The sequence below is a fragment of the Pan troglodytes genome, chromosome 4 (genome assembly GCF_028858775.2).
Source record: "Pan troglodytes isolate AG18354 chromosome 4, NHGRI_mPanTro3-v2.0_pri, whole genome shotgun sequence".
NCBI classification, from domain to species: Eukaryota; Metazoa; Chordata; class Mammalia; order Primates; family Hominidae; genus Pan; species Pan troglodytes.
In genome coordinates, this window is record NC_072402.2 from 1 (window position 1) to 24,870 (window position 24,870).

At 51.4% G+C, this 24,870-nt stretch overlaps 1 protein-coding gene and 1 pseudogene across 1 annotated transcript; both read right to left on the reverse strand.

Annotated features, from left to right (window-relative positions):
• Nucleotides 1–15,154: 15,154 nt before the first annotated feature.
• On the reverse strand, nt 15,155–16,345 carry LOC134809949 (putative uncharacterized protein FLJ44672). Its single transcript, XM_063810204.1, has one exon. The coding sequence runs from the start codon at nt 16,140–16,142 to the stop codon at nt 15,291–15,293; it is 852 nt and encodes a 283-aa protein (XP_063666274.1). The 5' UTR covers nt 16,143–16,345; the 3' UTR covers nt 15,155–15,290.
• A 185-nt stretch (nt 16,346–16,530) lies between these two features.
• On the reverse strand, nt 16,531–24,569 carry LOC134809950 (putative uncharacterized protein FLJ46235; annotated as a pseudogene).
• Nucleotides 24,570–24,870: the final 301 nt, after the last annotated feature.

Sequence of the window (24,870 nt, forward strand, 5' to 3'; positions counted from 1 at the left end):
ACCCTAACCTTAACCCTAACCTCTAACCCTAACCCTAACCCTAACCCTAACCCTTAACCCTAACCCTAACCCTAACCCTAACCCTAACCCTAACCCTAACCCTAACCCTAACCCTAACCCTAACCCTAACCCTAACCCTAACCCTAACCCTAACCCTAACCCTAACCCTAACCCTAACCCTAACCCTAACCCTAACCCTAACCCTAACCCTAACCCTAACCCTAACCCTAACCCTAACCCTAACCCTAACCCTAACCCTAACCCTAACCCTAACCCTAACCCTAACCCTAACCCTAACCCTAACCCTAACCCTAACCCTAACCCTAACCCTAACCCTAACCCTAACCCTAACCCTAACCCTAACCCTAACCCTAACCCTAACCCTAACCCTAACCCTAACCCTAACCCTAACCCTAACCCTAACCCTAACCCTAACCCTAACCCTAACCCTAACCCTAACCCTAACCCTAACCCTAACCCTAACCCTAACCCTAACCCTAACCCTAACCCTAACCCTAACCCTAACCCTAACCCTAACCCTAACCCTAACCCTAACCCTAACCCTAACCCTAACCCTAACCCTAACCCTAACCCTAACCCTAACCCTAACCCTAACCCTAACCCTAACCCTAACCCTAACCCTAACCCTAACCCTAACCCTAACCCTAACCCTAACCCTAACCCTAACCCTAACCCTAACCCTAACCCTAACCCTAACCCTAACCCTAACCCTAACCCTAACCCTAACCCTAACCCTAACCCTAACCCTAACCCTAACCCTAACCCTAACCCTAACCCTAACCCTAACCCTAACCCTAACCCTAACCCTAACCCTAACCCTAACCCTAACCCTAACCCTAACCCTAACTAACCCTAACCCTAACCCTAACCCTAACCCTAACCCTAACCCTAACCCTAACCCTAACCCTAACCCTAACCCTAACCCTAACCCTAACCCTAACCCTAACCCTAACCCTAACCCTAACCCTAACCCTAACCCTAACCCTAACCCTAACCCTAACCCTAACCCTAACCCTAACCCTAACCCTAACCCTAACCCTAACCCTAACCCTAACCCTAACCCTAACCCTAACCCTAACCCTAACCCTAACCCTAACCCTAACCCTAACCCTAACCCTAACCCTAACCCTAACCCTAACCCTAACCCTAACCCTAACCCTAACCCTAACCCTAACCCTAACCCTAACCCTAACCCTAACCCTAACCCTAACCCTAACCCTAACCCTAACCCTAACCCTAACCCTAACCCTAACCCTAACCCTAACCCTAACCCTAACCCTAACCCTAACCCTAACCCTAACCCTAACCCTAACCCTAACCCTAACCCTAACCCTAACCCTAACCCTAACCCTAACCCTAACCCTAACCCTAACCCTAACCCTAACCCTAACCCTAACCCTAACCCTAACCCTAACCCTAACCCTAACCCTAACCCTAACCCTAACCCTAACCCTAACCCTAACCCTAACCCTAACCCTAACCCTAACCCTAACCCTAACCCTAACCCTAACCCTAACCCTAACCCTAACCCTAACCCTAACCCTAACCCTAACCCTAACCCTAACCCTAACCCTAACCCTAACCCTAACCCTAACCCTAACCCTAACCCTAACCCTAACCCTAACCCTAACCCTAACCCTAACCCTAACCCTAACCCTAACCCTAACCCTAACCCTAACCCTAACCCTAACCCTAACCCTAACCCTAACCCTAACCCTAACCCTAACCCTAACCCTAACCCTAACCCTAACCCTAACCCTAACCCTAACCCTAACCCTAACCCTAACCCTAACCCTAACCCTAACCCTAACCCTAACCCTAACCCTAACCCTAACCCTAACCCTAACCCTAACCCTAACCCTAACCCTAACCCTAACCCTAACCCTAACCCTAACCCTAACCCTAACCCTAACCCTAACCCTAACCCTAACCCTAACCCTAACCCTAACCCTAACCCTAACCCTAACCCTAACCCTAACCCTAACCCTAACCCTAACCCTAACCCTAACCCTAACCCTAACCCTAACCCTAACCCTAACCCTAACCCTAACCCTAACCCTAACCCTAACCCTAACCCTAACCCTAACCCTAACCCTAACCCTAACCCTAACCCTAACCCTAACCCTAACCCTAACCCTAACCCTAACCCTAACCCTAACCCTAACCCTAACCCTAACCCTAACCCTAACCCTAACCCTAACCCTAACCCTAACCCTAACCCTAACCCTAACCCTAACCCTAACCCTAACCCTAACCCTAACCCTAACCCTAACCCTAACCCTAACCCTAACCCTAACCCTAACCCTAACCCTAACCCTAACCCTAACCCTAACCCTAACCCTAACCCTAACCCTAACCCTAACCCTAACCCTAACCCTAACCCTAACCCTAACCCTAACCCTAACCCTAACCCTAACCCTAACCCTAACCCTAACCCTAACCCTAACCCTAACCCTAACCCTAACCCTAACCCTAACCCTAACCCTAACCCTAACCCTAACCCTAACCCTAACCCTAACCCTAACCCTAACCCTAACCCTAACCCTAACCCTAACCCTAACCCTAACCCTAACCCTAACCCTAACCCTAACCCTAACCCTAACCCTAACCCTAACCCTAACCCTAACCCTAACCCTAACCCTAACCCTAACCCTAACCCTAACCCTAACCCTAACCCTAACCCTAACCCTAACCCTAACCCTAACCCTAACCCTAACCCTAACCCTAACCCTAACCCTAACCCTAACCCTAACCCTAACCCTAACCCTAACCCTAACCCTAACCCTAACCCTAACCCTAACCCTAACCCTAACCCTAACCCTAACCCTAACCCTAACCCTAACCCTAACCCTAACCCTAACCCTAACCCTAACCCTAACCCTAACCCTAACCCTAACCCTAACCCTAACCCTAACCCTAACCCTAACCCTAACCCTAACCCTAACCCTAACCCTAACCCTAACCCTAACCCTAACCCTAACCCTAACCCTAACCCTAACCCTAACCCTAACCCTAACCCTAACCCTAACCCTAACCCTAACCCTAACCCTAACCCTAACCCTAACCCTAACCCTAACCCTAACCCTAACCCTAACCCTAACCCTAACCCTAACCCTAACCCTAACCCTAACCCTAACCCTAACCCTAACCCTAACCCTAACCCTAACCCTAACCCTAACCCTAACCCTAACCCTAACCCTAACCCTAACCCTAACCCTAACCCTAACCCTAACCCTAACCCTAACCCTAACCCTAACCCTAACCCTAACCCTAACCCTAACCCTAACCCTAACCCTAACCCTAACCCTAACCCTAACCCTAACCCTAACCCTAACCCTAACCCTAACCCTAACCCTAACCCTAACCCTAACCCTAACCCTAACCCTAACCCTAACCCTAACCCTAACCCTAACCCTAACCCTAACCCTAACCCTAACCCTAACCCTAACCCTAACCCTAACCCTAACCCTAACCCTAACCCTAACCCTAACCCTAACCCTAACCCTAACCCTAACCCTAACCCTAACCCTAACCCTAACCCTAACCCTAACCCTAACCCTAACCCTAACCCTAACCCTAACCCTAACCCTAACCCTAACCCTAACCCTAACCCTAACCCTAACCCTAACCCTAACCCTAACCCTAACCCTAACCCTAACCCTAACCCTAACCCTAACCCTAACCCTAACCCTAACCCTAACCCTAACCCTAACCCTAACCCTAACCCTAACCCTAACCCTAACCCTAACCCTAACCCTAACCCTAACCCTAACCCTAACCCTAACCCTAACCCTAACCCTAACCCTAACCCTAACCCTAACCCTAACCCTAACCCTAACCCTAACCCTAACCCTAACCCTAACCCTAACCCTAACCCTAACCCTAACCCTAACCCTAACCCTAACCCTAACCCTAACCCTAACCCTAACCCTAACCCTAACCCTAACCCTAACCCTAACCCTAACCCTAACCCTAACCCTAACCCTAACCCTAACCCTAACCCTAACCCTAACCCTAACCCTAACCCTAACCCTAACCCTAACCCTAACCCTAACCCTAACCCTAACCCTAACCCTAACCCTAACCCTAACCCTAACCCTAACCCTAACCCTAACCCTAACCCTAACCCTAACCCTAACCCTAACCCTAACCCTAACCCTAACCCTAACCCTAACCCTAACCCTAACCCTAACCCTAACCCTAACCCTAACCCTAACCCTAACCCTAACCCTAACCCTAACCCTAACCCTAACCCTAACCCTAACCCTAACCCTAACCCTAACCCTAACCCTAACCCTAACCCTAACCCTAACCCTAACCCTAACCCTAACCCTAACCCTAACCCTAACCCTAACCCTAACCCTAACCCTAACCCTAACCCTAACCCTAACCCTAACCCTAACCCTAACCCTAACCCTAACCCTAACCCTAACCCTAACCCTAACCCTAACCCTAACCCTAACCCTAACCCTAACCCTAACCCTAACCCTAACCCTAACCCTAACCCTAACCCTAACCCTAACCCTAACCCTAACCCTAACCCTAACCCTAACCCTAACCCTAACCCTAACCCTAACCCTAACCCTAACCCTAACCCTAACCCTAACCCTAACCCTAACCCTAACCCTAACCCTAACCCTAACCCTAACCCTAACCCTAACCCTAACCCTAACCCTAACCCTAACCCTAACCCTAACCCTAACCCTAACCCTAACCCTAACCCTAACCCTAACCCTAACCCTAACCCTAACCCTAACCCTAACCCTAACCCTAACCCTAACCCTAACCCTAACCCTAACCCTAACCCTAACCCTAACCCTAACCCTAACCCTAACCCTAACCCTAACCCTAACCCTAACCCTAACCCTAACCCTAACCCTAACCCTAACCCTAACCCTAACCCTAACCCTAACCCTAACCCTAACCCTAACCCTAACCCTAACCCTAACCCTAACCCTAACCCTAACCCTAACCCTAACCCTAACCCTAACCCTAACCCTAACCCTAACCCTAACCCTAACCCTAACCCTAACCCTAACCCTAACCCTAACCCTAACCCTAACCCTAACCCTAACCCTAACCCTAACCCTAACCCTAACCCTAACCCTAACCCTAACCCTAACCCTAACCCTAACCCTAACCCTAACCCTAACCCTAACCCTAACCCTAACCCTAACCCTAACCCTAACCCTAACCCTAACCCTAACCCTAACCCTAACCCTAACCCTAACCCTAACCCTAACCCTAACCCTAACCCTAACCCTAACCCTAACCCTAACCCTAACCCTAACCCTAACCCTAACCCTAACCCTAACCCTAACCCTAACCCTAACCCTAACCCTAACCCTAACCCTAACCCTAACCCTAACCCTAACCCTAACCCTAACCCTAACCCTAACCCTAACCCTAACCCTAACCCTAACCCTAACCCTAACCCTAACCCTAACCCTAACCCTAACCCTAACCCTAACCCTAACCCTAACCCTAACCCTAACCCTAACCCTAACCCTAACCCTAACCCTAACCCTAACCCTAACCCTAACCCTAACCCTAACCCTAACCCTAACCCTAACCCTAACCCTAACCCTAACCCTAACCCTAACCCTAACCCTAACCCTAACCCTAACCCTAACCCTAACCCTAACCCTAACCCTAACCCTAACCCTAACCCTAACCCTAACCCTAACCCTAACCCTAACCCTAACCCTAACCCTAACCCTAACCCTAACCCTAACCCTAACCCTAACCCTAACCCTAACCCTAACCCTAACCCTAACCCTAACCCTAACCCTAACCCTAACCCTAACCCTAACCCTAACCCTAACCCTAACCCTAACCCTAACCCTAACCCTAACCCTAACCCTAACCCTAACCCTAACCCTAACCCTAACCCTAACCCTAACCCTAACCCTAACCCTAACCCTAACCCTAACCCTAACCCTAACCCTAACCCTAACCCTAACCCTAACCCTAACCCTAACCCTAACCCTAACCCTAACCCTAACCCTAACCCTAACCCTAACCCTAACCCTAACCCTAACCCTAACCCTAACCCTAACCCTAACCCTAACCCTAACCCTAACCCTAACCCTAACCCTAACCCTAACCCTAACCCTAACCCTAACCCTAACCCTAACCCTAACCCTAACCCTAACCCTAACCCTAACCCTAACCCTAACCCTAACCCTAACCCTAACCCTAACCCTAACCCTAACCCTAACCCTAACCCTAACCCTAACCCTAACCCTAACCCTAACCCTAACCCTAACCCTAACCCTAACCCTAACCCTAACCCTAACCCTAACCCTAACCCTAACCCTAACCCTAACCCTAACCCTAACCCTAACCCTAACCCTAACCCTAACCCTAACCCTAACCCTAACCCTAACCCTAACCCTAACCCTAACCCTAACCCTAACCCTAACCCTAACCCTAACCCTAACCCTAACCCTAACCCTAACCCTAACCCTAACCCTAACCCTAACCCTAACCCTAACCCTAACCCTAACCCTAACCCTAACCCTAACCCTAACCCTAACCCTAACCCTAACCCTAACCCTAACCCTAACCCTAACCCTAACCCTAACCCTAACCCTAACCCTAACCCTAACCCTAACCCTAACCCTAACCCTAACCCTAACCCTAACCCTAACCCTAACCCTAACCCTAACCCTAACCCTAACCCTAACCCTAACCCTAACCCTAACCCTAACCCTAACCCTAACCCTAACCCTAACCCTAACCCTAACCCTAACCCTAACCCTAACCCTAACCCTAACCCTAACCCTAACCCTAACCCTAACCCTAACCCTAACCCTAACCCTAACCCTAACCCTAACCCTAACCCTAACCCTAACCCTAACCCTAACCCTAACCCTAACCCTAACCCTAACCCTAACCCTAACCCTAACCCTAACCCTAACCCTAACCCTAACCCTAACCCTAACCCTAACCCTAACCCTAACCCTAACCCTAACCCTAACCCTAACCCTAACCCTAACCCTAACCCTAACCCTAACCCTAACCCTAACCCTAACCCTAACCCTAACCCTAACCCTAACCCTAACCCTAACCCTAACCCTAACCCTAACCCTAACCCTAACCCTAACCCTAACCCTAACCCTAACCCTAACCCTAACCCTAACCCTAACCCTAACCCTAACCCTAACCCTAACCCTAACCCTAACCCTAACCCTAACCCTAACCCTAACCCTAACCCTAACCCTAACCCTAACCCTAACCCTAACCCTAACCCTAACCCTAACCCTAACCCTAACCCTAACCCTAACCCTAACCCTAACCCTAACCCTAACCCTAACCCTAACCCTAACCCTAACCCTAACCCTAACCCTAACCCTAACCCTAACCCTAACCCTAACCCTAACCCTAACCCTAACCCTAACCCTAACCCTAACCCTAACCCTAACCCTAACCCTAACCCTAACCCTAACCCTAACCCTAACCCTAACCCTAACCCTAACCCTAACCCTAACCCTAACCCTAACCCTAACCCTAACCCTAACCCTAACCCTAACCCTAACCCTAACCCTAACCCTAACCCTAACCCTAACCCTAACCCTAACCCTAACCCTAACCCTAACCCTAACCCTAACCCTAACCCTAACCCTAACCCTAACCCTAACCCTAACCCTAACCCTAACCCTAACCCTAACCCTAACCCTAACCCTAACCCTAACCCTAACCCTAACCCTAACCCTAACCCTAACCCTAACCCTAACCCTAACCCTAACCCTAACCCTAACCCTAACCCTAACCCTAACCCTAACCCTAACCCTAACCCTAACCCTAACCCTAACCCTAACCCTAACCCTAACCCTAACCCTAACCCTAACCCTAACCCTAACCCTAACCCTAACCCTAACCCTAACCCTAACCCTAACCCTAACCCTAACCCTAACCCTAACCCTAACCCTAACCCTAACCCTAACCCTAACCCTAACCCTAACCCTAACCCTAACCCTAACCCTAACCCTAACCCTAACCCTAACCCTAACCCTAACCCTAACCCTAACCCTAACCCTAACCCTAACCCTAACCCTAACCCTAACCCTAACCCTAACCCTAACCCTAACCCTAACCCTAACCCTAACCCTAACCCTAACCCTAACCCTAACCCTAACCCTAACCCTAACCCTAACCCTAACCCTAACCCTAACCCTAACCCTAACCCTAACCCTAACCCTAACCCTAACCCTAACCCTAACCCTAACCCTAACCCTAACCCTAACCCTAACCCTAACCCTAACCCTAACCCTAACCCTAACCCTAACCCTAACCCTAACCCTAACCCTAACCCTAACCCTAACCCTAACCCTAACCCTAACCCTAACCCTAACCCTAACCCTAACCCTAACCCTAACCCTAACCCTAACCCTAACCCTAACCCTAACCCTAACCCTAACCCTAACCCTAACCCTAACCCTAACCCTAACCCTAACCCTAACCCTAACCCTAACCCTAACCCTAACCCTAACCCTAACCCTAACCCTAACCCTAACCCTAACCCTAACCCTAACCCTAACCCTAACCCTAACCCTAACCCTAACCCTAACCCTAACCCTAACCCTAACCCTAACCCTAACCCTAACCCTAACCCTAACCCTAACCCTAACCCTAACCCTAACCCTAACCCTAACCCTAACCCTAACCCTAACCCTAACCCTAACCCTAACCCTAACCCTAACCCTAACCCTAACCCTAACCCTAACCCTAACCCTAACCCTAACCCTAACCCTAACCCTAACCCTAACCCTAACCCTAACCCTAACCCTAACCCTAACCCTAACCCTAACCCTAACCCTAACCCTAACCCTAACCCTAACCCTAACCCTAACCCTAACCCTAACCCTAACCCTAACCCTAACCCTAACCCTAACCCTAACCCTAACCCTAACCCTAACCCTAACCCTAACCCTAACCCTAACCCTAACCCTAACCCTAACCCTAACCCTAACCCTAACCCTAACCCTAACCCTAACCCTAACCCTAACCCTAACCCTAACCCTAACCCTAACCCTAACCCTAACCCTAACCCTAACCCTAACCCTAACCCTAACCCTAACCCTAACCCTAACCCTAACCCTAACCCTAACCCTAACCCTAACCCTAACCCTAACCCTAACCCTAACCCTAACCCTAACCCTAACCCTAACCCTAACCCTAACCCTAACCCTAACCCTAACCCTAACCCTAACCCTAACCCTAACCCTAACCCTAACCCTAACCCTAACCCTAACCCTAACCCTAACCCTAACCCTAACCCTAACCCTAACCCTAACCCTAACCCTAACCCTAACCCTAACCCTAACCCTAACCCTAACCCTAACCCTAACCCTAACCCTAACCCTAACCCTAACCCTAACCCTAACCCTAACCCTAACCCTAACCCTAACCCTAACCCTAACCCTAACCCTAACCCTAACCCTAACCCTAACCCTAACCCTAACCCTAACCCTAACCCTAACCCTAACCCTAACCCTAACCCTAACCCTAACCCTAACCCTAACCCTAACCCTAACCCTAACCCTAACCCTAACCCTAACCCTAACCCTAACCCTAACCCTAACCCTAACCCTAACCCTAACCCTAACCCTAACCCTAACCCTAACCCTAACCCTAACCCTAACCCTAACCCTAACCCTAACCCTAACCCTAACCCTAACCCTAACCCTAACCCTAACCCTAACCCTAACCCTAACCCTAACCCTAACCCTAACCCTAACCCTAACCCTAACCCTAACCCTAACCCTAACCCTAACCCTAACCCTAACCCTAACCCTAACCCTAACCCTAACCCTAACCCTAACCCTAACCCTAACCCTAACCCTAACCCTAACCCTAACCCTAACCCTAACCCTAACCCTAACCCTAACCCTAACCCTAACCCTAACCCTAACCCTAACCCTAACCCTAACCCTAACCCTAACCCTAACCCTAACCCTAACCCTAACCCTAACCCTAACCCTAACCCTAACCCTAACCCTAACCCTAACCCTAACCCTAACCCTAACCCTAACCCTAACCCTAACCCTAACCCTAACCCTAACCCTAACCCTAACCCTAACCCTAACCCTAACCCTAACCCTAACCCTAACCCTAACCCTAACCCTAACCCTAACCCTAACCCTAACCCTAACCCTAACCCTAACCCTAACCCTAACCCTAACCCTAACCCTAACCCTAACCCTAACCCTAACCCTAACCCTAACCCTAACCCTAACCCTAACCCTAACCCTAACCCTAACCCTAACCCTAACCCTAACCCTAACCCTAACCCTAACCCTAACCCTAACCCTAACCCTAACCCTAACCCTAACCCTAACCCTAACCCTAACCCTAACCCTAACCCTAACCCTAACCCTAACCCTAACCCTAACCCTAACCCTAACCCTAACCCTAACCCTAACCCTAACCCTAACCCTAACCCTAACCCTAACCCTAACCCTAACCCTAACCCTAACCCTAACCCTAACCCTAACCCTAACCCTAACCCTAACCCTAACCCTAACCCTAACCCTAACCCTAACCCTAACCCTAACCCTAACCCTAACCCTAACCCTAACCCTAACCCTAACCCTAACCCTAACCCTAACCCTAACCCTAACCCTAACCCTAACCCTAACCCTAACCCTAACCCTAACCCTAACCCTAACCCTAACCCTAACCCTAACCCTAACCCTAACCCTAACCCTAACCCTAACCCTAACCCTAACCCTAACCCTAACCCTAACCCTAACCCTAACCCTAACCCTAACCCTAACCCTAACCCTAACCCTAACCCTAACCCTAACCCTAACCCTAACCCTAACCCTAACCCTAACCCTAACCCTAACCCTAACCCTAACCCTAACCCTAACCCTAACCCTAACCCTAACCCTAACCCTAACCCTAACCCTAACCCTAACCCTAACCCTAACCCTAACCCTAACCCTAACCCTAACCCTAACCCTAACCCTAACCCTAACCCTAACCCTAACCCTAACCCTAACCCTAACCCTAACCCTAACCCTAACCCTAACCCTAACCCTAACCCTAACCCTAACCCTAACCCTAACCCTAACCCTAACCCTAACCCTAACCCTAACCCTAACCCTAACCCTAACCCTAACCCTAACCCTAACCCTAACCCTAACCCTAACCCTAACCCTAACCCTAACCCTAACCCTAACCCTAACCCTAACCCTAACCCTAACCCTAACCCTAACCCTAACCCTAACCCTAACCCTAACCCTAACCCTAACCCTAACCCTAACCCTAACCCTAACCCTAACCCTAACCCTAACCCTAACCCTAACCCTAACCCTAACCCTAACCCTAACCCTAACCCTAACCCTAACCCTAACCCTAACCCTAACCCTAACCCTAACCCTAACCCTAACCCTAACCCTAACCCTAACCCTAACCCTAACCCTAACCCTAACCCTAACCCTAACCCTAACCCTAACCCTAACCCTAACCCTAACCCTAACCCTAACCCTAACCCTAACCCTAACCCTAACCCTAACCCTAACCCTAACCCTAACCCTAACCCTAACCCTAACCCTAACCCTAACCCTAACCCTAACCCTAACCCTAACCCTAACCCTAACCCTAAAACCCTAACCCTAACCCTAACCCTAACCCTAACCCTAACCCTAACCCTAACCCTAACCCTAACCCTAACCCTAACCCTAACCCTAACCCTAACCCTAACCCTAACCCTAACCCTAACCCTAACCCTAACCCTAACCCTAACCCTAACCCTAACCCTAACCCTAAACCGTAACCCCTAACCCTAACCCCTAACCCGAACCCAAACCACAACCCCAACCAGAACCCAAACCCGAAGCCTAACCCTAAGCAATAACCCTAACCTTAACCCTAAACGCTAACACCTAACCCCTAACCCGAACCCTAACCCTAACCCTAACTCTAACCAATAACCCTAACCCGAACCCTAACCCTAACACCCTAACCCTAACACCCTAACCCTAACCCTAACCCTAACCCTAAAACCCTAACCCTAACCCTAACCTTAAAACCCTAACCCTAACCCTAACCCTAACCCCTAACCCTAACCCTAACCCTAACCCTAACCCTAGTGAGCCGAGACCACACATTGCACTCCAGCCTGGGTGACAGAGCATGACTCTGTCTCAAAAAAAAAGAAAAGAAAAGGAAAAAAAGACAGAGAAAAGAAAGCCAACAAGACACCATTAGGCAAACCATTGTCAGTTTATGGGAGTTTGGGAAGGAAAGTAGAGAAAGGAGAAGAAAGTTTATTTAAAGAATGGCTGAAAACTGCCTAAATCATGGGAAAGATTTAGACATCTAAATCCATGAAGCTTAAAGATTCCTAAAGAGGTTCAAACCAAATAGATACTCACCAAGTCACAATATAATCAAATAGTCAAAAGTTAAAGAAACTTTGCAGGTCAGGACAGAATCGAATACTACATTCAAAGTGCTGAAAGAAAAAAACTGCCAGCAACTAATACTATGTCTGACAAAGCTGTCCTTCAGAAAGAAAAAACAAATAACGTGTTTCCTCGACAAACAAAGCTGAGGGCATTCAGGACCACTAGGTCTACCTTAAAAAAATACTTAACGGAGTTTTTCAAGTAAAAATGAATGAAGTTGGGAGCAGTGGCTCATGCCTGTAATCCCATTTTGGGAGGCTGAGGTGGGTGGATCACCTGAGGTCGGGAGGTCAAGACCAGCCTGGCCAACATGGCAAAACCCCACCTCCAGTAAAAATACAAAAAATTAGCCAGGTATGAAGGCCACTGAGATCGTGCCACTGCACTCCAGCCTGGGTGACAAGAGTCAAACTACATTTCAAAAACAAAAACCAAAACAAACAAAACAAAACTTGAGGGCTGGCCTTCTGCTCCTCTCCAACCCCCCCTTCTCTGGGCCCAAGCCACCTTGGCTAAGGAGGGGGCGAGTTGTGAGCCCCTGCCAGGAACCCCCTGCCCGGACCAAGTACTCGGCCCCCAGGCCTGCGTTCAGTGAGGCCTCCCGTGGCGTCAGCATGTTCGTGTGGAGGAATGTGGAAGGTCACTCTGTGGCCATGTTCCCCTGGTACTCCATCCCCTTCCTCACCCCTCCCTGCAGCCACACGAGGCCCAGCAACCTGCCAGTCACTCAGTGGCCTCCAACCAGAGAAAACAACCTGCCAAGTTGGCAGCTGTTGCTCATGAGCATCCACCAGGTGGGACAGGGAGTGTTGACCCTGGGCGGCCCCCTGGAGCCACCTGCCCTGAAAGCCCAGGGCCCGCAACCCCACACACTTTGGGGGTGGTGGAACCTGGTAAAAGCTCACCTCCCACCACGGAGGAGCCCTGGGCCCCTCAGGGGAGTCCCTGCTGGACAGTGAGACAGAGAATGACCATGATGATGCTTTCCTCTCCATCATGTCTCCTGACACCCAGTTGCCTCTACCACTCAGATGATGTCAGGCCCAGTCCCTCAGTGCCCTGCGCAAGGAACAGGACTCATCTTCTGAGAAGGATGGACGCAGCCCCAACAAATGGGACAAGGACCACATCCGGTGGCCCATGAGTGGCGGTCATGATCTTCAGCAAGCGGCACCAGGCCCTGGCAGGGCGCACCAGGGTCACTCCAACCAGGATATCCGGACCGTCAGCCAGATGCTGAGCGAGCGGTGGTACACCCTGGGGCCCAATGAGACGCAGAAATACCACGACCTGGCCTTCCAGGTGAAGGTGGCCCACTTGCAACAAGGACCGAAAGAAGTCCAGCTCAGAGGCCAAGCCCACAAGCCAGGGGCTAGCAGGAGTGTAACAAGGGCTCGTGGGAGCGGAGCATATCAGAGACGGGCACTGCCACTGCCCCTGGGGTGTCCTCTGAACTCCTGTCAGTTGCAACCTAAACACTCCAGAGCTCGGATACCAAGGAGCAGCTTCTGTGGGGCAGAACGGCTGCACACAGTCAGGGAACCTGGCTCAGCCTGGCCCAAGCCTTCTCCCACAGGGGGGTACACAGCCTGGACGGCAGGGAAATAGACCGTCAGGCACTACAGGAACTGACACAGGTGGTGTCTGGCACTGCATCATACTCTGGCCCAAAGCCTTCTACTCAGTATGGAGCTCCAGGCCACTTTGCAGCCCCTGGTGAGGGAGGTGACCAGTGGGCAGCCCTGCTGCTGCCCACTTGAGATGCTCATTCCCAGCAGATGGCCAGTGAGGACATGGCGAGTGACGAGGAGCACACGGTCATCCATGAGGAGGAGGGGGTGATGATGTCATGGCTGATGATGGCTTTAGCACCACTGACACTGATCTCAAGTTCAAGGAGTGGGTGACTGACTTGAGAGTGGGGACAACTCTGGGGAGGAGCCAGAGGGCAACAAGGGCTTTGGTGGGAAGGTACTTGCACCTGTCATTCCTTCCTCCTTTACTCCTGCCGCCCCTTGCTGGATCCTGAGCCCCCAGGGTCCCCCGATCCACCTGCAGCTTTTGGCAAAGTCTATGCTCCCACCCTGTCCTCCCCCTACACATACTCGGATGCTTCCTCCTCAACCTTGGCACCCACCTCCTTCTTACTGGGCCCAGGATCCTTCAAAGCCCAGGAGTATGGTCAAGGCAGCAGAGCGGGCCCCCTATGGCCCCTACCCCTGGGGATGGGGACCCACGGACGCCTTCCAAGGCGACCTGTTTCCTCCCAATGGATCCTGCCACCTTCTGGGGCAAGAGACCTGAAAGTGTGGGCGACCTGGAGCTACCAGGCTCCTCAGTCATCAGGGTCCCTCCCAACACTAAGGCTCTCCTAGGCAGGAGCTGGGCTGAGCCACCCGGGGGGCAGAGGGGGGCTGGACTCAGGTGAGTATGGGGGTGGGGGCTCCTGCACTTCGACACAGGCAGCGGGAGGGTTTTCTCCCCATTCCCTCTGCACTCCCACCTTGAGCTATACTTTTTAAGAAAGTGATTCACCCTGCCTTTGCCCCCTTCCCCAGAACAGAACACGTTGATCATGGGCGATATTTTTCATTGTGCCAAAAAGTTGCCGTGACCGTCATTAAACCTGTTTAACACCAAATAATCAGTAAAATAAAATAAAAAATTCGGGCTTGGTGCAGAAACTCACCCCAAATAAATCACCTACCAAAATATTTACATAATGGTGGAAATATTCCAAAATTCAATATTTTGGGATTTATACACAAAAGATAAACAAATTAGAGGCCAAGAGGCTGCCGGAAGGGAAAAACGGGGCCTGGGAAGGCCGTTGTGAGGAATGAGCTGGGCCTAAAGAGGCCGCTGGCAGGCGGGAGCTGGGCCTGCCGAAGCGGCCGAGAGGCAGGAGCTTTGGACTCGGGAGGCCGCAATGAGGCAAGGGCTAGCTGGGCATGGAGAGTCCGCTGTGAGTCCGCTGTGAGTCCAGGCCCATGCAGGCCTTCGAGAGGCAGGAGGCCGGGCCTGCAAAGGCCCACTGGAGGTCAAGTTCTGGGCCTGAAGAGGCCACCAAAAGTCAAAAGCGGGGCCTGGGAAGGCCGCCAAGAGCCATGAGCTGGTCTGGGCTGAAAGAGGCCACTGGGAGGCAGGAGGAGCTGGGCCTGGAGAGGCTGACTCGAGGAAGTTTTGCACCTGGAGAGGCCGCCGAGAGGACGGAGCTGGGCCCGGGAAGGCCGACTTGCTGCTCTTCCAGGCCCAATTCCAGGCCGACTTGACGACGACTTGGGCCTGCAGAGGCCGCCGGGAGGCCGGAGCTGGGCCTGGAGAGGCCGACTTCAGGACGATTTGGGCCTGCAGAGGCCGCCGGGAGGCCCAAGCTGGGCCTAGAGGAGCCCACCGACCTTGCCATCGGAGGGCAGGAGCTGAGCCTGGAGAGGCCACCGTGAGGCCTGAGCTGGGCCTGGGGAGCTTGGCTTCGGGAAGTGGTGGGCCTACCAGGGCCGCTGGGAGCTGGGCAGGAGCTGAGTCCAAAGACGTTGTTGGGAGGCCAGAGTCAGGCCTGGAGACACAGCCGGGAGGAAGAGCTGGGCCCGGAGAGGACGCCGGGAGGCTGCAAGTGGCTCTGGAGAGGCCGATTTGAGGAGGCCCGGCCTCAGCCTCCCACATGGCGGCCTCTGCAGGCACAGCTGTTTCTCTTGGCTGCATCTCCCACCTCCCAGGAAACAAGCTTTTTTGGCTCAGTTCCCACCTGCGTTTGTAGACACCGAAGTTTCGGCAACCAAGCTCTTCAGACCCACATCCCGCCTCCCAGTACCTGAACAGTCCCAGCTCCGGCTGGAGAACAGAGTCTGTAGGCCCCGCTGTTGCCTCAGAGGGGTGTCTCCAGGCCCAGCTCTCGCCCCACCGCGACCTCCCAGGCCCAAGTCCCTGCCTGCCTCCCAGCAGCCCACGTGCGACCCTGCTCCTCCCTCACGGTGGCCTGTTGAGGCAGGGGCTCACGCTGACCTCTCTCAGCATGGGAGGGGCCGGTGTGAGGCAAGGGCTCACACTGACCTCTCTCAGCATGGGAGGGGCCGGTGTGAGGCAAGGGGCTCACGCTGACCTCTCTCAGCGTGGGAGGGGCCGGTGTGAGGCAAGGGCTCACGCTGACCTCTCTCAGCGTGGGAGGGGCCGGTGTGAGGCAAGGGGCTCACGCTGACCTCTCTCAGCGTGGGAGGGGCCGGTGTGAGGCAAGGGCTCACGCTGACCTCTCTCAGCGTGGGAGGGGCCGGTGTGAGGCAAGGGCTCACGCTGACCTCTCTCAGCGTGGGAGGGGCCGGTGTGACGCAAGGGGCTCAGGCTGACCTCTGTCAGCGAGGGAGGGGCCGGTGTGAGGCAAGGGGCTCAGGCTGACCTCTGTCAGCGAGGGAGGGGACGGTGCGAGGCAAGGGGCTCACGCTGACCTCTCTCAGCGTGGGAGGGGCCGGTGTGAGGCAAGGGCTCACGCTGACCTCTCTCAGCGTGGGAGGGGCCGGTGTGAGGCATGGGGCTCACTCTGACCTCTCTCAGCGTGGGAGGGGCCGGTGTGAGGCAAGGGCTCACGCTGACCTCTCTCACTGTGGGAGGGGGCGGTGTGAGGCATGGGGCTCACTCTGACCTCTCTCAGCGTGGGAGGGGCCGGTGTGAGGCATGGGGCTCACTCTGACCTCTCTCACTGTGGGAGGGGCCGGTGTGAGGCAAGGGCTCACGCTGACCTCTCTCAGCGTGGGAGGGGCTGGTGTGAGGCATGGGGCTCACTCTGACCTCTCTCAGCGTGGGAGGGGCCGGTGTGAGGCAAGGGCTCACGCTGACCTCTCTCACCGTGGGAGGGGGCGGTGTGAGGCATGGGGCTCACTCTGACCTCTCTCAGCATGGGAGGGGCCGGTGTGAGGCATGGGGCTCACTCTGACCTCTCTCAGCGTGGGAGGGGCCGGTGTGAGGCAAGGGCTCACGCTGACCTCTCTCAGCGTGGGAGGGGCCGGTGTGAGGCAAGGGCTCACGCTGACCTCTCTCACCGTGGGAGGGGGCGGTGTGAGGCATGGGGCTCACTCTGACCTCTCTCAGCATGGGAGGGGCCGGTGTGAGGCATGGGGCTCACTCTGACCTCTCTCAGCGTGGGAGGGGCCGGTGTGAGGCAAGGGCTCACGCTGACCTCTCTCAGCGTGGGAGGGGCCGGTGTGAGGCAAGGGGCTCACGCTGACCTCTCTCAGCGTGGGAGGGGCCGGTGTGAGGCAAGGGCTCAGGCTGACGTCTCTCAGCGTGGGAGGGGCCGGTGTGAGGCAAGGGGCTCACTCTGACCTCTCTCAGCATGGGAGGGGCCGGTGTGAGGCAAGGGCTCACGACCTCTCTCAGCGTGGGAGGGGCCGGTGTGAGGCAAGGGGCTAACGCTGACCTCTCTCAGCGTGGGAGGGGCCGGTGTGAGGCAAGGGCTCACTCTGACCTCTCTCAGCGTGGGAGGGGCCGGTGTGAGGCAAGGGCTCACTCTGACCTCTCTCAGCATGGGAGGGGCCGGTGTGAGGCAAGGGCTCACTCTGACCTCTCTCAGCGTGGGAGGGGCCGGTGTGAGGCAAGGGGCTCACGCTGACCTCTCTCAGCGTGGGAGGGGCCGGTGTGAGGCATGGGGCTCACTCTGACCTCTCTCAGCGTGGGAGGGGCCGGTGTGAGGCAAGGGCTCACGCTGACCTCTCTCAGCGTGGGAGGGGCCGGTGTGAGGCAGGGGCTCATGCCTCTGGGCAGGGTGCCAGAGGCATGGGCATCAACAGGCCACCGTGAGGGAGGAGCTGGGCCGCACGCGGGCTGCTGGGAGGCAGGCAGGGACTTGGCCCTGAGAGGCTGCCGTGGGGTCAAGAGCTGGGCCTGGAGAGGCCCCTGGGAGGCAAGAGCGGGGACCTGCATAGGCTGTTCTCCAACCATTGCTGGGCCCGTACAGGCCACCGGGCGGCAGGAATTAGGCCCAAAGAACTTGGCTGGAGAAAGTTCGGGGCCCACAAAGGCGGTTGGGAGCTGGGCAGGAGTTGAGCCAAAAGAGCTTGCTTACTTGCTGGGAGGCACGGCCGGGAGATGCCAACTTCAGGACAACTTGGGCCTGCAGAGGTCGCCGGGAGGCCCAAGCTTGGCGTGGAGGAGCCCACCGACCGGAGACCATTTGGGGCCTGCAGGTGCCATCGGAGGGCAGGAGCTCATCCTGGAGAGGCCACCGTGAGGCCTGACCTGGGCCTGGGGAGCTTGGCTTGAGGAAGCTGTGGGCTGTGGATATTGGATATATCCAATATCCGATGGAGCTGTGCCTGTGGAGGCTGTTGTGAGGCAGTAGCCTCATCTGCGGAGACTGCCGTGACGTAGGGTATGGGCCTAAATAGGCCATTGTGAGTCATGAGCTTGGTCTGTAGAGACTGACTGGAGAAAGTTCTGGGCCTGGAGAGGCTGCCGGGAGGTAGGAGCTGGGCCAAAAGATGTAAGCACACTTACATTTATTAGGGACTTTATTTCCATTATTACAATATATAATAATATATTTAACATTAATATATTTAACATATTAATATATATAATAAATATATATATATTTATTATATATCCAATATATAATAAAATAATTATAGAACTCACCATAATGTCGAATCAGTGGGCGTGTTAAGCTTGTTTTCCTGAAACTGGATGGTCCCACCTGAGCGTGATGGGAGAAAGTGACAGATCAATAGGTATTAGATTCTCATAAGGACAGCGCAACCTAGATCCCTCACATGCACGGTTCACAACAGGGTGCGTTCTCCTATGAGAATCTAATGCTGCTGCTCATCTGAGAAGGCGGAGCTCAGGCGGGAATGTGAGCAAAGGGGAGTGGCTGTAAATACAGACGAAGCTTCCCTCACTCCCTCACTCGACACCACTCACCTCCTGCTGTGTGGCTCCCTACGGCTCCATGGCTCAGGGGTTGGGGACCCCTGCTCAAGTGCATCCAAAGCGACCCTTCCCAAAACAGTCTTCACAGTGGTCAAGGGCAGCAACCACTTAGCTCCCAAGGCATGTGCCTCAGCTGGCATTTCATCACAATCAACAGTAAGAGGTAGCTTGAGTCACTGTGAGGTCACCTACTGGAAATCACCAGCATCCCATTTCCCACTGGCAAAGAGCTCAGCACTGCCCCCTGGGAAACCAAACCTATGCCCAAATCCCATCTGTGTGGGTTTACCTCCTGGGACCCTTCCTAACATATTAGTCAGAGTCCAATCAGGAAGCATAAACCACTCAAAAGTTTAAAGTGGTAAAATTTAATATGGAGAATTATTCATTATAACAGGTGAACAGCACAATGAGAGATTGGCTAGCACAAAGTAAAGAGAACTCTAGAGAATATGGGACTAGCCCAGGCCAGGCATGGTGGCTCATGCCTGAAATTCCAGCCATTTGAGAAGCTAATGCAGGAGGATTGCTTAAGGCCAGGAGCTAGAGACCGGTCTGGACAACACAGTGAGACCCTGTCTCTATCCAAAAGAAGAAAAAAGTTAGCTGGGAGTGGTGGTGCACACTTGTAGTCCCAGCTACTCGGAATGCTGAAGTTTGAGCCTGGGAGGTCAAGGCTGCAGCGAGGCATGATTATGCCGCTACAGTCCAGCCTGGTGACAGAGCAAGACCCTGTCTCAAAGAACAAAACAACAACAACCATTTACAGACAGAAAAGAAATAGAGCTAATAAGCTGAGGAAAGATGTTGAAATGTGACAAGTAGAGTAACATGAGGTCTTTTGTCTATTTAAAATAATCAAACAAAAAATGACTTACTAAATTATAATACCCTGTGCTGGCAAAGGTGCAGTGAAATGGGCACTTTCTTATACTATGAGGGGTGTTTAAATTGTGTATAAGCCTTCCTGGGTAAAGCCTGTCAATTTTTTAAAATAATGGAGACAGGGTCTCACCATACTGCCATACTGCCTCCTCCGACTCTTGGCCTCAAGCAATCCTCCTCTCTTAGCCTCCCAAAGTGCTAAGATTATAGCTGGGAGGCACCCAAAACCCTGTCGATTTACATCAAGGGTAATGAGAATGTCCATTCACCATGACTCACAGTAATCTTACTTCTGGGGAGACAATTCAATCCAAACAAAAGATCATCTGTACACACACAGTAAAAATCTGGGAGTAACTGAAGACAGAGTTGCTAAGTGAAATAAGAAACAGTTCTAAGAAATTAAACTATGGTATCAGTAGGCACCTGGTAAAAGGTCAGTTGATGTTAGCTGCTACTTTTTTGTTGTTTTGAGACGGGGTCTCACTCTGTCACCCAGGCTGGAGTGCAGAGGCCTGATCATGACTCACTGCAGTCTCAGCCTCCCTGGGCTCAAGTGATCCTCCCACCTCAGCCTCCCAAGTAGCTGGGACTACAGGAACATGCCACCACACTAAGCTAATTCATGTGTTTTTCTGTAGGGATGGTGACTCCCCCTGCGTTTCCAAGGCCTATCGCAAACTCTTGGCCTCAAGCCATCCTCCTGCCTCAGCCTCCCAAAGTGTTGCGATTACCAGTGTGAGCCACCACACCTGGCCAGCTGCTACTTTTAGCAATATTATTATTATTCCACTCAATTAAAAATTATTATTTTCAAGGCTATGCAACAGTATGTATCCTACAGCGTAATTGTAAAAACATATACAGTCGTCGTCCCTCAGTATACAGAATCAGTTCCAGCCCCCCATCTCTGCATATACCAAAATCCATGCTTACTCACGTTTCGCTGTCACCCCTCTGGAATCCACGTATACGAAAATTCCAAATATTAGTTGGGCATAGTGGCAAGCACCTGTAGTCTCAGCCACGTGGGAGGTTGAGGTAGGAGGATCGCTTCAGCCTGGAAGGTTGAGGCTGCAGTCAGCTGCGATAGCGCTGCTACACTCCAGCCTTGGACAACAGAGGGAGACCCTGTCTCAGAAAAAAAAAATAAATAAATAAAACAGGTTAGAAACTGTAATGAGGTCTGCTGGGCAAAATTCCATATAAGCAAAGTATAAATTAATAAAGCAAATCGTGATAAATTAGTACGATTGACTTTCTGGAGTTTCTGACAATAAAAGTAAGGAAAATGCAGAACACAAAGACAGAGAGTAAAAAGAGAAATTAGGAAAGCATTCTACATGTTGAATAGGAAGACACTGGCCATGTTCGTGCAGCGGCAGTATGTCGTGACATGACATACCTTGGAGAGAAGTTAACAGATGAGGAAGTTGATAAAAATCATCAGAGAAGCAAAATACTGGTAGCGACACTCAAGTAAACTACGAAATTTCCATAACTTATGTCAGCAAAGTGGGAATACTGTACAGTGCGCGTTGAAGTTCCTATACAACATTGTTTACCTGCCTTTTGTTTGTTTGTAAGGAATGTATATACTAAAAGTTCTTCTTGCTGTCAAAAGAATATGTGTGAATAAGTCATTTTAACTTATTCTTCTGTTTTTCTTTTATCTTCCTGCCATCATCCCACAGCCTTACTTTAGAAATTTCTTTTTTAGAAAATTGAACAAGTGCTCCTTGTGGTGGCAAATACCTCGAGGATGGGAGGCAGGGGTGGAAGGGTCACTTGAGGCCATTAGTTTGAAACCAGCCTGGCCAACAAAGTGAGACCCCATGTCTACAAAACAATTTAAAAATTACCCAAGTATCATCATGTATACCTACAGTCCCAGCTACCTCAACTTACGGAGAAAGTTCAGGGCCTGGAGAGAAGGCTGGGAGGCAGGAGCTGGGTCTAAAGAGGCCATTGTAACGATGGAGCTGTGCCTGTGGAGGCTGTTGTGAGGCAGTAGCCTCATCTGAGGAGACTGCCGTGATGTAGGGTATGGGCCTAAATAGGCCATTGTGAGTCATGAGCTTGGTCTGTAGAGACTGACTGGAGAAAGTTCTGGGCCTGGAGAGGCTGCCGGGAGGTAGGAGCTGGGCCAAAAGATGTAAGCACATTTACATTTATTAGGCACTTTATTTCCATTATTACACTGTAATATATAATAAAATAATTATAGAACTCACCATAATGTCGAATCAGTGGGCGTGTTAAGCTTGTTTTCCTGAAACTGGATGGTCCCACCTGAGCGTGATGGGAGAAAGTGACAGATCAATAGGTATTAGACTCTCATAAGGACAGCGCAACCTAGATCCCTCACATGCACGGTTCACAACAGGGTGCGTTCTCCTATGAGAATCTAATGCTGCTGCTCATCTGAGAAGGCAGAGCTCAGGCGGGAATGTGAGCAAAGGGGAGTGCCTGTAAATACAGACGAAGCTTCCCTCACTCCCTCACTCGACACCACTCACCTCCTGCTGTGTGGCTCCTTACGACTCCATGGCTCAGGGGTTGGGGACCCCTGCTCAAGTGCATCCAAAGCGACCCTTCCCAAAACAGTCTTCACAGTGGTCAAGGGCAGAAACCACTTAGCTCCCAAGGCATGTGCCTCAGCTGGCATTTTGTCACAATCAACAGTAAGTGGTAGCTTGAGTCACTGTGAGGTCACCTACTGGAAATCACCAGCATCCCATTTCCCACTGGCAAAGAGCTCAGCACTGCCCCCTGGGAAACCAAACCTATGCCCAAATCCCATCTGTGTGGGTTTACCTCCTGGGACCCTTCCTAACATATTAGTCAGAGTCCAATCAGGAAGCATAAACCACTCAAAAGTTTAAAGTGGTAAAATTTAATACAGAGAATTATTCATTATAACAGGTGAACAGCACAATGAGAGATTGGCTAGCACAAAGTAAAGAGAACTCTAGAGAATATGGGACTAGCCCAGGCCAGGCATGGTGGCTCATGCCTGAAATTCCAGCCATTTGAGAAGCTAATGCAGGAAGATTGCTTAAGGCCAGGAGCTAGAGACCGGTCTGGACAACACAGCGAGACCCTGTCTCTATCCAAAAAAAAAGAAAAAAGTTAGCTGGGAGTGGTGGTGCACACTTGTAGTCCCAGCTACTCGGAATGCTGAAGTTTGAGCCTGGGAGGTCAAGGCTGCAGCGAGGCATGATTATGCCGCTACAGTCCAGCCTGGTGACAGAGCAAGACCCTGTCTCAAAGAACAAAACAACAACAACAACCATTTACAGACAGAAAAGAGATAGAGCTAATAAGCTAAGGAAAGATGTTGAAATGTGACAAGTAAAGTAACATGAGGTCTTTTATCTATTTAAAATAATCAAACAAAAAATGACTTACTAAATTATAATACCCTGTGCTGGCAAAGGTGCAGTGAAATGGGCACTTTCTTATACTATGAGGGGTGTTTAAATTGTGTATAAGCCTTCCCGGGTAAAGCCTGTCAATTTTTTAAAATAGTGGAGACAGGGTCTCACCATACTGCCATACTGCCTCCTCCAACTCTTGGCCTCAAGCAATCCTCCTCTCTTGGCCTCCCAAAGTGCTAAGATTATAGCTGGGAGGCACTCAAAACCCTGTCAACTTACATCAAGGGTAATGAGAATGTCCATTCACCATGACTCACAGTAATCTTACTTCTGGGGAGACAATTCAATCTAAACAAAAGGTCATCTGGACACACACAGTAAAAATCTGGGAGTAACTGAAGACAGAGTTGCTAAGTGAAATAAGAAACAGTTCTAAGAAATTAAACTATGGTATCAATAGGCACCTGGTATAAAAGTTCAGTTGATGTTAGTGGCTACTTTTTTGTTGTTTTGAGACAGGGTCTCACTCTGTCACCCAGGCTGGAGTGCAGAGGCCTGATCATGACTCACTGCAGTCTCAGCCTCCCTGGGCTCAAGTGATCCTCCCACCTCAGCCTCCCAAGTAGCTGGGTCTACAGGAACATGCCACCACACTAGGCTAATTCATGTGTTTTTCTGTAGGGATGGTGACTCCCCCTGCGTTTCCAAGGCCTATCGCAAACTCTTGGCCTCAAGCCATCCTCCTGCCTCAGCCTCCCAAAGTGTTGCGATGACCAGTGTGAGCCACCACACCTGGCCAGCTGCTACTTTTAGCAATATTATTATTATTATTCCACTCAATTAAAAATTATTATTTTCAAGGCTATGCAACAGAATGTATCCTACAGCGTAATTGTAAAAACATATACAGTCGTCGTCCCTCAGTATACAGAATTAGTTCCAGCACCCCATCTCTGCATATACCAAAATCCATGCTTACTCACGGTTCGCTGTCACCCCTCTGGAATCCACGTATATGAAAATTCCAAATATTAGTTGGGCATAGTGGCAAGCACCTGTAGTCTCAGCCACGTGGGAGGTTGAGGTAGGAGGATCGCTTCAGCCTGGAAGGTTGAGGCTGCAGTCAGCTGCAATAGCATTACTACACTCCAGCCTTGGACAACAGAGGGAGACCCTGTCTCAGAAAAAAAACAAAATAAAACAGGTTAGAAATGGTAATCTAACCCTAACCCTAACGTCTTAACCCT

Coding starts and splice junctions, on each gene's coding strand:
- LOC134809949 (XM_063810204.1), bottom strand. CDS start 16,142: ATGCAGCCAAGAGAAACAGCTGTGCCTGCAGAGGCCGCCATGTGGGAG.